Raw genomic sequence first — 15,237 nt, forward strand, 5'->3', positions numbered from 1 at the left:
TAGCATTATTCCAATCCACCACTAAAGCAGCACTTGAACCGAAAGTGGCTGAACGACAAGGAAGGTGCCAAATAGGAAGAAAAAAAAGACAAGGTAGTTAGTTACAATTGTGATAAATTCTCGATAAAATTACAAGAAAAGTGAAAAACAATCATAAACTATTAAACGTGAAATGAGCATCAATGCAATGCATTACCATACTAATATCACGTATTCATACATCGTTTTTAGAATATAATTATCGTTTTAAATGAGTTCTATGTCTTACTAAACAGGCAAGTGGTTAAAAACAGTGTTGTGGATGATTGATTCAAAATGGATAATAAAAAAAATCGCTGGGATCTGGAAGATTGAAAATTTTAGCTTTTAGCATTACAATTTCAGTTTAATTTATAGCGAATAAATGAATTCATACACGCTATATAATGAGATATTTAGGAACATTTGCGTTCGATGAAAACATTTGTGATCATTGAATGTTCAATGAAAAAAGGCAATAAAAATCGAGGAACAGTGTCTTAGATGTCGGTGTCTTTCAACATAATGTTAAACTTGCGTTTAAGAATCAATATTTAATGGTGTGAAGAAGATAGAACAAATTTTCAAATGTTTTGTCAACTCCAGTGGATACCTGTCATTCCTAAAACAAGACTTGGAGGATCCTTTCCTATTCATAAATTATTCATTATTCATGCGACGAGATATTTATCGATTTTATACGCGATATGAAATAAAAGTAAATATGCTTCCATTCTAAATAAGAGAGCTAGTTTTCTGACTTGACGTAATAATTTTGATAATAATTTACAATAAAGTCTTTACTACTGGCTAGCAAATACTTTATCGGTGAGAAAACTTTATCTGCAGAAATTTATGAAACTTCATTCCTTTAAAAAAATTAACCGTAGGATAGTTGTCCTGATAAAGTTTCTACCGATAAGGTATTGATAAATTTGTTATCAACAGAACATCTAAACTATTTTTATTTATAAATAGTTTATCATTGGTTATAGCAGATCTAACTATCTTCTAAAATCTATCATAGACTCCGTAAAATCAAACCAATTGACACAAAAGCAGGTTGGATTAGCAAATTGTTTACTGAAACTTTTAGCTAAAGTAGTCAAAATATTTCTGGGTAGAGAGTTGACTGTAAACACCCATTTGTGTCTTGGATCAGAACACGGTTCCTATAAAGAACTTTTGCAACGAAAATGCAATTCAATGACAAAAAGGGATACAAATGCCAGGATAGTTATCTCATTCGTATAGATTCAATAACAAAACTCTGACATAACCAGGTAGAAAGAAAAAGTGAGTATTCATGTAGTAATTGGGGAAATATATCCTAGATATTCTATTCATACTTGTGTCGTATTTTGAAACATCAGCTAAGGAGAGAGTTTGTTTCATGGAGCTAGGTTGGTGATTTTGAATGAAATTTTAATTAACTTTCTTCATGGTAGCTTTTCTGTTTACGTATATAGAGGTGAGCAAACTAAAAATGTTAACGGTAAAAACCTGATCTACAAAGAGCTTGACTTAAAGATTGGGATCTCACAGGCAATATCTCCTCTAGAAAAAAGCATATACGTTGAATGTATGAATGGTGAGAAATCGTCTTAGCTGAAAGCTTGTCCTAGGTGACTAAAATGCAATCAAGCGAGACGTTATTATATCATAGTTATCAAAAACACCTTTTCTGATAAGAATCAACTAAACGATTTTCAGAACTCCACGCCAACAAAATTTTAAATTTGATAAAATTAATATTGACTTTGCTCGTCAAAGGGTTTATGAAATCAATCTGTTATTTCTCATCAGACAAGTCTGTCAATTACGGCTTTTATGTATCAATAATTTGATCATCTTCATCAAACATTACCTTCTTCGACAAGTTTGTTAAGGAGCTTGGTAACTTCAGTCATTTCCGCTTTGTATTCTCCATCTGATGCAAACAATTTATCCAAAAAGGACTCTTTTTTGAAAAAATCAAAAATAAAGACGATTCTCTTCTGGGACTTGTCACGCAAGTGCCTTTCCACTATTTTATGAAGGAGATCCTCTAAGCCTTGAAACTGGGAGATAAGAAAGTCCCTATCAAAAGTAAAATCGACTTCATGGAAACTGATCGCCGTCATGATGACATTATGAAATTTCTGCTGGAATTGCTGCTGCATTTTGAGCTCTTGTGCATTGAACTGGTCATTGCGATGCAAAAGACCAACTTTGACGACAATTTTAACAATATACTTGACTAGTTTCTCAGCATCTTTCTTACTGGTATACTCGAGCTTAGCAAGCTTGTGCAAATGGTCCAGTATGGCGGCAGTGGTGTCATCAACTAATGTCTTCGCAACACCTTTTGTAGACATCTTGCTAGCAACCTTCTTCTGCACACGCAAGCTCAAACTCTTGGTATTGAAATTTGCTCCTGGGTCACTTTCAGCCACTATAAGTAGAGACGGGAGAGAGAAAGTTAAAATATGCCAAAAGAAAATGGCTTCCGATTAATGAATTTTTAAAGCCAGACTTCAAACTAGCAAGGAACGGAAAGAAGGCCGTGAACATGTCATTACCATCAAACATCTGCTCCAGTCGTTATCATCAGTAAACATGTTACAAAAATAATCCAGAGCAACCATGATAACAGTTATTTCAGTCCTCATAGAGGCTTTCATTTGTCACTAGGGCAGAAACATAGCCAGCAATTAAAAGTACAGCGATCACATTCCTTTTTCATCTATATCCAGGCCAAATCCAAACAAATATGTGCCTTAAATAAGAAAAATCAGCCCTCATCAATTTTCACAATATTATGACGATGCATACTCAGCTCCATACATGATCGATTCCGCTTCAACAACTGATTCAGACGCCGAGTGTAAGATTGGTCTCGATCGAAATATAAACATACTTGCTTGAGAATTTTAACAAGAAATCAGCGTTTTCGAAAAGATTTCTTAGGCCATCTACAGGTGCGTCTTTATAACGGTGTTCTCATTCACTGTGCGATAGGTCTTCAAATTCATTCATTGAAGATGGCCTTTAACACTATCTCTGGTTGGACAGGAAGAGTAAGCGTATAATTTTCTATGCCACAACCTTAAACCCCTGGAAAACGCTTATCTCAAAATTCACAATGACAATAACATGATTAAAGAGTCGAAGTAATTAATAAATTCCTTTCATATGACTTTATATGACAAATTGTGAACAAATATTAGTGCTAAAAAAGAACCTGACAATTTGTCTAGAGAAATGAATTGCCCTGCATATATTGCAAGCTTTAGATAAGCATGTATGGTCACCATTTGCTAAGCTTCAAGCTAGTGACAAATAATTAATGAGAATATTATAAGCAACGACTTTATTTTTTGGCAATCTCGATGAATAGCAGAGATTACTGTCGGTTTGAATTTTGCAAAATTAGTGAATGGCGGCCAAACTGGGGGTGCCATCCCGGCAACATCCATAGCTCACCGCGCCTTCCGCGAAACTACTGCAGTGGAAAACGATACTAGTTAATGATTTTCCTGTACATGTATGACCCAGACTGAGCCAAATCAATTAATTACACCATGTCCAATATAAAATATTGGTTTGAAGTACGTCATAAGAATAGGCATCAGACTTCAGTCTCATTTTCTGCAGATATAAATTACAACAAGTTTCATAAACTGGCAAAAGGTGTTGACAAGGCTACCAACTGAAAAAAAAATTATTATTTCTAAAACTAAATCAGCAGAAGAAAGCTAGCATAATAGTCAAAACAAAAATGAGAAAACATAATCAAGTACAGCAGAAATTATTGCTTTGATAATAAACCACATATTTTCGAGTATACAGAGCATGGTGATGGCACACCCCAGATACAGTCATGAAGGCATTCAGGGATGTGCCGATTTGGGGGGGGCATCATGGATGTGCCGATTTGAAGCAATAAATGCATCAAAAAACTATATTTTCATTTCCTATTTGAAACCTACGTCAGATACCCAGGGCATTCGCTAAAAACATTGTCACCAATTTCACTTAGGGGAGTGCCAGTCACCAATTTGCCGACAAAGTAGGGCGTGGCCTAAAATATATCAAATTTTTGGGTGTGGCTTTTTGACGCAATTGATTTCATTTATCAAAGATTATGCTTCCAGAGGAAGGTCGCCGAGAGGATTCGGAGGCCTTAGGGTAAAACCGAAAGACGAGGTACTCTGCGAGCGGAAATATTGTGCAACCACGCCCTTTAGATTATCTTAAATAGCATTTCAGTATATTTCTTGCAGTCATTTTTGGCAATCTTTTAGAACGTTTTGCTATTTTCATACATACTTTTTGCCGCGTTCCATTAATTCCATTCTTAAAATGCATTTCATTACTTTATGGGGCCCCCTAGACCTCGAGGCCCTAGGGTAATTTGCCTCCTTGCTCCTCCTCTCGGCTGCCCACGCAATATGCTCAGAGGGGCTTCCAGTACCTCCAGGATCAGCGTTCAGTGTTTTTCAATAAACTTTTGGTAGAAATCGGGTTGCCCTGGATATGCTGACAATTTTCTGCTAGGTTCTAGACCCCGGCTGCCGACAGAGAGTCATTTGAAATATTTGGGGGACGCTTGTCCCTCCCATGGCGCTATCTGTGCCTATTATCAATTTCTGAGGGCTTTTGTTTGATACTTTTCGGCCTTATCTTCATCGTATCACCACCGTTTGCTAAAGCTATTTATTGCTTTAGGAAGTTTGAAAGCAAAACCTGACAAAACTTTACTTTTCGAAAATTTGCCGACAAGAGTTTTCTAGGGGCAGGGGGTGCCATCCCCCCCGCTAGCGACGGCCCTGCCAATATCTACAATATACCATAGTATACTCTACTTCTGAATTGCCGGTAAAATTTGACAAAGTTTAGGATTCTGGACACACGACGTCTCAAGTACAAGAAAAGATAAAAAGAGAGCTTTTAACTATCAAATTTCAACCGATCTCTTTCGTTGGTATTCCATCGCGATCCACCTGCGAAAAATATCTTCAAAACAGAATTTTTCCAAACATGCGCGTGTCTCTTCAGTAATTAAGGTAATGCATATAAAATTCAACTTGTTTTTATGGTCATCTGACTTCTCAAAAGCGAGCGTTGAGTTGATTGTTTGACAAATCCATGTCGACCCTCTAGCGAGATTTTTAAAGAGCGAGTCCCCAACTTATATGCATTTGCAATTTAATAAAAACAGTGTGTCGGGGAAAACCTCACGCGTCCTTTGCCCACAGTAACTTTGAATTCCACGCATAGCAATTATTATTTTACTATGGATAAAGTTATGCTTAAAGTATCAAGCACAAGAGCGCGGTTTTCGAATTGCGCGGTGTTATTTTATCTCTGAAGAGCTCGATTCTACTGTAATGGCTTGTCGGCCTAAAAAAGGGGAGTCGTATTCGGCAACGCTTAAAGTGAAATTGTTATTTTCTATCTTGAATGGGTTTTTTTACTCTGCCGGTAATTTGTATCAAACAGAAAAGTGCTTCCAGTGTGTCACCGCCCGGGAAGGTTTCTTGCAACAAATGATCAAAACGAGGCTATCGGGTAATTTATAAGGACAGTAAGACTTCAACTTAGAGTAGAGAGTTTGAGACTAGAGTTAAGAGAATGTAAGTCTCAGAATTGAAAATCGTGATATTGAACTTGAAAGATGTTTCTTTTTAAGCACAACTCTGCAATTAAATACGTATCTTGAACTAGCGCTTGAGGAGTACCGACACAGTGCAGCTGTTCTCAGCAGAATATTAGCGCTCGAGTGTACAAACAATACCAATTCAGGTACAAAACAGTCCCTTTTCATGAAAAATTCAGTAAGTCAGTCAAGACTAGCGTATTTCGACCTCTCCGGGAGGATGAAGGACAAAAGGACATTGTATCGTGTTTTGATCTTCCCTTTCTCGACATTATCGCTTTTGCACCATCGTAACTTTGCTACAAAGGCAAGCTGTGGTTCTTTGGGTTTTGAAGAAGACGCATAAGTTAGAACGCTGTCAAAAGTTCACTTAGCGTATCACGTTACGGAACGATATGGAACGGTACACAATTGTTCCCGTGTGAAGGGGGCCAGAGATCGCATTATGTACATAATTTACTATAAGTACATGCTGTGAACCAGCATTTGCTACCAGAAAACCAACTTTCAATGAGACTTAAATCTAACTATATTCGTGGGTCATTTGATTCCGCTTCGAAGTGAATTCCAGATCTTTGAACGCAAGTAACTGGGCGACTTAATACAGTAATGTGTGAGAAGGAAGAACCGCAGGATAGGCTGTCCGCCGGATTCTGTGAATCTTGCAATGAGTATAATATAAATATCAGGATAAAATTCAGAAACAAAGCAAAACGGCGACGAGAATCCAATGAGATAAATTTTCCAAAATAAATTAAATTAAATACAGTTGACATCCGCTATCTCGACTGCCCGCTATCTCGAACATTCGCTATTTCGAACTAATTTCTGTTTCCCTTGGTTTTGCTATAGGGTTAAGTATAGAAAAACCGTTCGCGATCTCGACTGCTCGCTATTTCGAATATTCGTTATGTCGAGCCGTTATCTGTTTCCCCTCGACGAAAAGTGTTCGCTATCTCGAACTTTTTGTTTTTGGTTATGTGAGAAAATTAAAACTACGAGTAAAGAATCTGTTTAAACGGCAGATGACAGTTAACAGATTAAAAAGACAGTGTTATAATACAATTTAAATGTTCAAATCAATGGATAAAGGGGTAATACGAAGTTTAAAGGAAAAGTACCGAACAGTTTTGGTGCAGAAATACATCAGAGCAATTGATCAACAAAAGTCTCTACAAAAAATTAGCATTTGGATGCAATGGACATATTAGCCGCATCGTGGTCTATGGTATCTACTTTGCCAAAGCTGGCCTTTCTTCCGAAAATCAACATCAAGCAGCATCAGAGAAAGATGATCCTTTTAAAGACTTGGTGGAAGAATTGACGAAGCTGCGAAATAGAGATCAAAAAATTGCTCCAGCCAACACAAGTGCAGAGGAATTTATTGACTGCGACGACCAAGTCTTAGCAAGAGCAGCATTGCCAACTGAAGATGAAATCATAGCTGAGCTAATTAGTGAAGAAGTTGTTGAAGTTGAGGACAGCCAAGAAGACAGCCAAGAAGACAGCCAAGAAGACAGCCAAGAAGACAGCCAAGAAGACAGCCAAGAAGACAGCCAAGAAGACAGCCAAGAAGACAGCCAAGAAGACAGCCAAGAAGACAGCCAATAAAGCAACGACAACCCTTTGACAAAGCCAACAACGGACGAAATAAGAGATTTTTTGGATTTTTTGGGGTCATCCGATAACTCGAGCATTCGTTATCTCGAACAATTTTTCGTTTCCCTTCAGAGTTCGAGATAGCGGGTGAGTCACACATTCTGAAGAAGGAGTAATAATAATAAAAAAAATAACTACTTGACCAAGGTGCTAAGAAAAAAAACTGCTTAAAAACTGGTGTGTTGCTGTATTTCCAGGAATGTACCAGCTGAAGTCCGTTTAATACTAATAACTATTGTCTCAATAACAATAATAACAATAATAATAATAATACCTTTTTTACTGTTAGTTTGATAATAATGTGAACACTAACAAAAACTAACATGAAGCAATTTAAGATATTGCATTATGGAAGACATTGACTGCAAGCGTTACCGACGCATTGATTTCCGAAATACCATTTTTTTATTAAGATTTAGTATGATATTTGTCCTTGATGTTTCATTAACTGGTTTTGAATTCATAATATGTTTTGTTATCTAACTTTCTTTTAATGATATCAATATATAAAGTTCGAATATCGAAAATATTCGAGTAACGGAAGAACAAATTATGAAATGAAAGTCTAGAACAATACGATATTGAGGTAAAAAGTTTTTTATATATATATGCAATCAAAACATAAAGGCTGGGCAACATCTACTTCATATGGTGCCATTCAGAGAGGGAAAAGACACAAGGTCATCGAGTCACCTCTATAAATGGCACAAACAATATATTTAACCATTCTGTCCCTCAAGCGAACAAAGGGACAAGGAACAAACCAAAATATAATTGTTATTTCAGTTATTTAACCAAAAAAAGAAAATATAATAATAAAATTTAAGTATGGGGTAGCTGCATTCAGTGAATTCATTTTGTTTCTTTAATAAAGGATATTGTAGCTTCCATAATTATTCTGTGGGCAAATACATTCAACAATGGAGATCCTTTAAGTCAATTATGCAAAATTGTATAAAAAAGTTTCGGTTCTTATTAAAAAAGATAAGATTTTCAGGCAGTTGAAATATTTCTTTTGACTCGATCATAGTGAAATCTACTTTCTTCTGAAGCATACATGCAATGTTGTCTTTTGTCTCCAACTGTCACCTTAAAAATTTTCAATATGAGAGATGGAAAATGATTGATTTCAGTTAAACTGCTAGAAAAAGAAGAAAAAACATAAAGCAATCTCTTATTGCAAAATTAGATATCTAAAAGTCCGTTATAGGTAACGGGACAGAGTAATCACAAACAAAAATAAATAATAATGATTTTCTAACAACGACAATATAACGGTACAGCAATGTTTACCTTTCTAAAATCATTAATCGGAACCTTTTTATAAATTCTAAAAGAAAATATGACAAAACCATCGAAAATCTTAGCCTTTATCAATCTTACTATTGTTGAAAGCCTTGACGTCCCCTCTTTGAAAGGAGCCAAAACTCTCAGAATAATTTCTCCATTCCAGCTTAGCTCAATCAGCTGCTTTGCACATTGAAAGACATTAATCAAACCTTATCAGCTTTTCATTTGACGAAACGGCTCCGCTTGTTATAAAAGTCTGCGGTTTTTTTCTCAAAAAATTCAGAAATTATAATTAAAACACCAAAAATTTTAAATCCTCTAGCAATACCGCAGAGCATCGCGTCTTGATTAAGCAGTAGGAAAGTCGACATAAGGATAAGCTGTTAATCAACAAAAGGAGGGGTCATTTATAGACTACGGTTGTAGCAAATAACGTTTTCCCGATCAGTACAAAAGCTTTTTTACAATAAGAATCTGCATTGCGGGTGGATATAAATAATGTTTTTTTGCCGTCCTTGGATCTCAAAGCTGCTTTATAATGAGAGGTGGAAAACTATATTTCATGCGCAACACTTTACCCATACAAACATTCAAAATAGGGGCTTGTAGGAAATTTCCTTTCAAAAACTCACTTCCAGTCCTGGCTGTTTCCTAATGACATTTGATTTGATCAATAAACTATTGCCTTTTGATCGATATTAAATTTTTTCCGTTTGCGGCAAGATTATCTTGATGCTAACGAAGAAAATATTTGGCGCTAATGTGGGTCAAGAGTTAGTGATTCGAGCGGGTATGATAAGGAGCCAAAACGCATAAAACATCCCAAAATTCAAAGTTCCATTTAAACAACTAACTTTGTGCTCTTACTATCGTTTAAAATAACACGAATACAACCTGCTTGTTTATTCCGTCAGATAATTCCTGCGCCCATCATTAAACTAATCTTCACCGGCATAATGTTCGCAAAATGGATTCCAAATAATCAAATTTCCTTCAAAGTTCTTCCTTGACAACTGGTTCCAATAATCTTCACGCTGTATTTCGGGTTTTGAACTTATTACTGTCGCAGTACAATTCATAGCACAAAAGACTGGAACATTAGAAAATTGCTTTCTATGAAAACTTAACAAGTGTAAACTGAAATTGTTTCGATATCATTTATAAACTGAAGCCTCGAAAAATAACATTTATAAATGAAGAAAAGAAAGGAAACAGATTCACCAATTCGGACCCAAAACACTTCATAACCATAGCTACGACTTAACGAATTGGGTTGGGAAGGGGTGTTACCACTTAATTAGGCCAATTAGGCCAAATTGGGACTTTTGGTCATGGATATCTTTACGTGATTATTTGATTTTTCGATATTTTTGTAGCCTTATTAAAGAGAGCTGCGACCACTAAGGATTTGAGATTATATACATTTAAGTATCGACAGCGGACTGCCGGGTTACAAACACACCAGGAAGACTGTTGATTAGTCTCAAGCAGGTGAACGCTCCGCATAAAAGAGGCTTTTGGAGTTTCCCATGCAGCACAGATTGTCTAATTTAATATTTTGTCTGACGCTGTTGAAAAATAAGAAAACACTTCATATCCAAGGAAGTCTATACTCAAAGATTTGCCGAGTTTTCAAAATCAGCTGTTTGGCTCACAGTAACTGTCAGCCAAACGAAAGCAAACGAGTGTATCTTGTAAAAAGAATATAAGCTGGCACGAGAAGAATTTCGATGCAGCATATCTATATCCAGGGTATTAAAAAAGGACAGGAAACTAATGATGAGTTTAGAAATAGATAAATCATTAGCATAAAATAATATAGCATGTGCTATAGTATCATCGTTCTTTTTGTTTTATAGCATGGGAGTTAGGAGGATTGCAAAATAGGAGAATTGCAAATTCCTTGCAAGAAAAGGGTCCCTTCGCCCTAGACACATGAACAATTATAGCATGCAAATCTACTTCTATACTCTCGATTCATCGTACTACACATCTGTATTTGTTCGAAAAATTGCGAGAAACAGTAGGTCAACAGAAGAAAAATTAAACTCGCAAACGATATTTATTCGAAAATTTGTAACAATGGTTTGTTGAAAACTATACAAATTGAAAATATTTAATCAATAAAATTTCCATTGCAATTGAATAAGTAACATTTGTTGTGAAAATTAAACAGGTCGAATATTTTGTTTGCTTGTAAGAATGGTGAAAACGTCTGGTAATTAACAACAAACAAAGAATCCATCTTTTAATTTCTTTTAAAAAGAATGACCAAACTCAGGAGCTAAAAAACTATATAGATAAACTAGCAGGCATTGATAAAGTAGAAAAAATAAATAAAAGGCATGAAAAATTGAGAATGAACTGCTTATTTCAAGTAAAATAAGCACTTCTAAAGCAATTTTCAAGACACAATCTTAAGGAAAACTTATGAGTGCTACCTAATTTAATTTTTAGCTGTGGCATGTATTTTGCTGTTACTTGCATGAAACATTATTTTGAACTAAGAAATGTTATGGAAAAGTTATCAAAGCCATAAATGCACAAGGTGATTGCCCCCCCCCCCCCTCAGGTGTCAGCCATTGCCCCTTAGAAAATGATATCATTATAAGGAATGAAAACTTATAGTCAAAATAAGATCAGAATTAAAAAAGCACCAGGAAAACTAAAAGACTGCATAACAGTGTAGCCTGGATGTGGATTTCATTGACAAACAGGGGGAAATATCCTTTTAATATAAAATAGGTTGGATGCAGATGCAGTAATGTGGAACTGTTTGGCACAAAGAAGTATGGGTGGAGTTCAAAGCATCTTGCAACTCTAAAGAAATTACTGGCATTCATTATGAAATATTCTTTTAAAGAAATGAAACAAATTAATGTGAAAATGAATTTCAAGAGCAAATGTGAGCAAGTGACGCAACAAGGGCAGACTCCAACACACATTGAGCAAATTTGTATGTTCTTTGCTTTACCAGCTGAGCTAGCCAGTCAAGCTCTCAAATCGAACCTCAAAGCTTTGCTACACACATGCTGTACCTTTTTTACCAAGTGTCAGTGTTCATTGAATCACTGCAAATAATTTGAGGGGAGTTCTAGGGTATTATCTGCCTATGATTACATAAACATTTGTTTTCTAAATATGTGATTGCCAATTAGCTATTTGATGTAACATGATTTATGAAGCAATATAACTTTATCTTCATTAGAACTTTGACTTTTCATTCAGGAATACCACAAATAGGAACTTACTTTGCTATAATTTCCCTTCCTGTCTCTTGCAGATGAGACATGTTTTTGAAAGAGCAAGCAAAAACCCATACCAATAATTGCCAAGGTCAGGCCCCTCCAGGAACAAGACAATGTGGGCTATAAAAAGCCTTTCAAGAACTGTTGTTAATCTTTTATATTTGAATATTTACAGAGGCAAAAATACATTATTTGAATGAAGGAAAGGTAACGATAGCAGGCTGCTCGACGGACTCTTAAGGAATTCTTGCAGGGAAAAATCGATAAAAATGTAGCATAAAAGAAATGAACAACAACAAATACACAAAATCAGTGAAGGCTAATATTTCGCCCCTGCATACAGGGCTTCATCAGGGCAAAAGTAAACAGACTGAGAGTAAAATACATTACCTTGCCAATTCTTGAAACACTATTCACTTTAATACAAATTTTGGTGTTTAATACTACCTTTAAATTTTGTACTACCACTCCTTAAAATGAGACAAAAGAGGAACATAACTTTTTTAAAATATAGTAAAATTTTGTTAGGTTTTGGGCCAGTCAAATGTGGTGTTTTTGAAAATGCCTAGTTTATATGTTGTGACTTGAAAAGAAACAGTTTCATATTTGACAGCATGGTGTAACTCTTTCTCTTTATTTACTGACACCCTGATATTTAGCGGTAAGTAATGCAAACATTGACAAGCTAAAGTTTGCGGACTAAATGAGAACATCGGTTTGAAAAACAGCACGGCCTAAAAAAGCCCTTGCAAAATTATCTTGTGCGGGATTTGCACGGGAGAGGACTATAGCCTGCGTCTCTGGGAAAGGCCTGCAAGGTCATTGAAGAGGATGATCGCCCACACACAAAAATATTATTTACATCATAACACTATGAGCCTGCATGCAGATTTAACCAAGGGGAAGTTCTCAGTAAATCATGACACCAAAAAACTATCTCAACTAAAAGTTGTTCTGGAGAAGTGAAAACACTTGAGGCAGAGCTAGCTCAACTTCCCAATGTCAGAATTAAATATTTAATGAAGAATAAGACCATATATCCAAAGCTTACTTTCATTTTGAAATATCAGACATCATCATTATGAGACATCCTCTGTTTTAGATAATTAAAAAATAACACTTGCATTTCCTTTACAAGTTTATAAACTACAGCACCATCCACTTGTTCATATTGTGAAAATCAGACATAACAAGCATAAAGACATTTAATTACACATCACAACCAGCCCATATTCTATCCATTGTGTCAACAAATGAAGATTACAAATAAGGGCAGTCTTCTGAGAAAATTGCTGCAGGTATAGTTACAAGAAATGCAGTTCTGTTACACAGACTCTACATTTTTCTCCAACTCTGTAGAAGCTTTGGAGCAATGATTTCACTTTTTGATATACCCATGCTCAATCTATTACAGAGTTTATGTGATAAAATAATCTTAACTTTCTTACGGGCTTGGTTCTTTTCAACAAATAGCAATCAGCTTATTACATAGAAAAAATCTGTTCTGCATGGACAAGTCAAATTATTTTCCTTGCATTGTAACAAAACACCTGTTTGATGTTTAGTACAGAAGAAAATTTCTCACACAGGATTCCTCTGCTGATCAATATTAATTTGAAGCTTTGTGTCATAAGACAAATTCTCTGAAAAGAAAACTTGTATTTGTTTTGTATCTAGCAACAAAATATAGTTTTAAGGACACAGAGAACACTTATCAAGCAGTGTCCTGGTCCTTCTTTTTAATGCGGCCACACATCAATGAGTGTAATTCTAGTTGGAAGGTTTCCTTAAAAGGTCTTTCCTTAACAATCTTAGATATAAATGAAAATATGATTAAAATTAAAACAATTGGAGGACCTTTCTTGCACAGCCAAGAGACCTTTAGCAAACATTGCCTTTCCTTCTCTTCCATAGAGGACAGGGGATGGGGGTCAGGAGGGTGGGGGGATGAGGTGGTATCAATGCCTACAATACTTCAGTTTTATAGCTAGATCTGAAAATGCAATACCGTAAACAAATCGGATTTCATGTGTCAATCATACATGTTGATTAGGAAGGTTTGGAAAATATTTGCTTTGAAGCAGCTCATCTTTATTATATTTGACTCACTTTGCTTTATATCTTTTGGCTTTACCTCTTTGTACCTTTGTAATCAATCACACGAGTATTTAGAACGATCAGTCTTCAGCATTCTTCGCAATAACAAATGAAATCATTTTCGAATCGTATCACGAGTTTACCAAAATAATTTAGTTTCATCGAGGTTTTACGCTGATTACTATATATATGCTGATTACTATTCTATATATGCTGATTACTATTCTATAGCATTGCTTCAAAGTACCATGTTCATTGAATTGGGCTAAAAGTGTTATCTGGATTTAGATTAATCGATTGCTTACCTAAATGAATGTATACGACATTACAGGGTTATTTCTTTGCCCATCTTCAGACCCGAAGACTAAATTGTTAGCTTCTTGACGATAAAATCTTCAATTATCACCAGGAAATAAGTTTCATCAGAACAAAAGGATGATCGAACATCTTCATAATTCGAAGCAACAGTTTTCTTGCAAACGGCGATTCATATGAATGCAACGGACACAGGATCGGTTCGCGCGATAAAGGTTGGGCAGACGAATGTCAATAAATCCTCGAGGAAGAAGAGGTCTCTCTTAAAGCTGCTAAGTGTACACAAAAATTGTTAATATAATAAATAAATTACAACTTACTGTCTGCGGCTGTCTTTTAAAGACCTTTGCCTGACAGCAGATTAACACGGGCTTAAGTTATGCCACCAAGCACATACACCAGTATACCGGGAAGTGGAGTCGCACCCAGTCTAAGTCGCACACTCGGCAACAATCGTCAAGCACCTAGTGATATCAGCTTGTACCAGCGCGCAGTACTTCTAGTTATACAACAACAACTTGCGTATTTGCTTATTACAAGCACATGCTGAAAATAAAAGCAGGTGTTGCACTACGAAAGATAATAAACACGTAGAAGAACCATTCTAACAACGTTCACCGTGATTCAAAAAGCTGTGCGCGGGCCTGGCCATCCTATCCTCGTTTCTAAATTGATGACGATTGTATCGAGGTTGGCAAACTTACCACAACCCATAGAACCTATAGTAATAAAAAGCCTATGCCAGCCTATGCCTAAATGAACGTATTATGTCGCCTAACAATTATGTATTAATGGTTAAAATGACTTTAACAAAGGTTTAAAGCTGAAACAGAAAAAACAACTACCTTGGCTACGGTGAACTCTTCGATACTGGCTTCCAAAATTCTTTGCTCATTTCATTGAGCTGTTTGGCTCAGTGGAATTAGCGTTGGTTTTTGAAGCAACAAACAGGAATTCGATCACTGTTAA

The 15,237-nt window shown here is 35.8% G+C and overlaps 1 protein-coding gene across 2 annotated transcripts; it reads right to left on the reverse strand.

The window, feature by feature from the left end:
• Positions 1–94: 94 nt before the first annotated feature.
• On the reverse strand, positions 95–14,933 carry LOC135687069 (tumor necrosis factor alpha-induced protein 8). Of its 2 annotated transcripts, none has more exons than XM_065203516.2 (2): positions 14,589–14,933; positions 95–2,452 (listed from the first exon to the last, which is right to left on the reverse strand). In XM_065203516.2, coding segments are annotated over exons 1-2 (579 nt in total). In that variant the 5' UTR covers positions 14,590–14,933; the 3' UTR covers positions 95–1,874. The 2 variants fall into 2 exon arrangements, with proteins under 2 accessions (XP_065059588.1, XP_088970737.1); XM_089114611.1 differs by lacking the exon at positions 14,589–14,933 and adding an exon at positions 14,259–14,576.
• Positions 14,934–15,237: the final 304 nt, after the last annotated feature.

The sequence above is a fragment of the Rhopilema esculentum genome, chromosome 20 (genome assembly GCF_057945365.1).
Source record: "Rhopilema esculentum isolate cy_ngs chromosome 20, ASM5794536v1, whole genome shotgun sequence".
NCBI classification, from domain to species: domain Eukaryota; kingdom Metazoa; phylum Cnidaria; class Scyphozoa; order Rhizostomeae; family Rhizostomatidae; genus Rhopilema; species Rhopilema esculentum.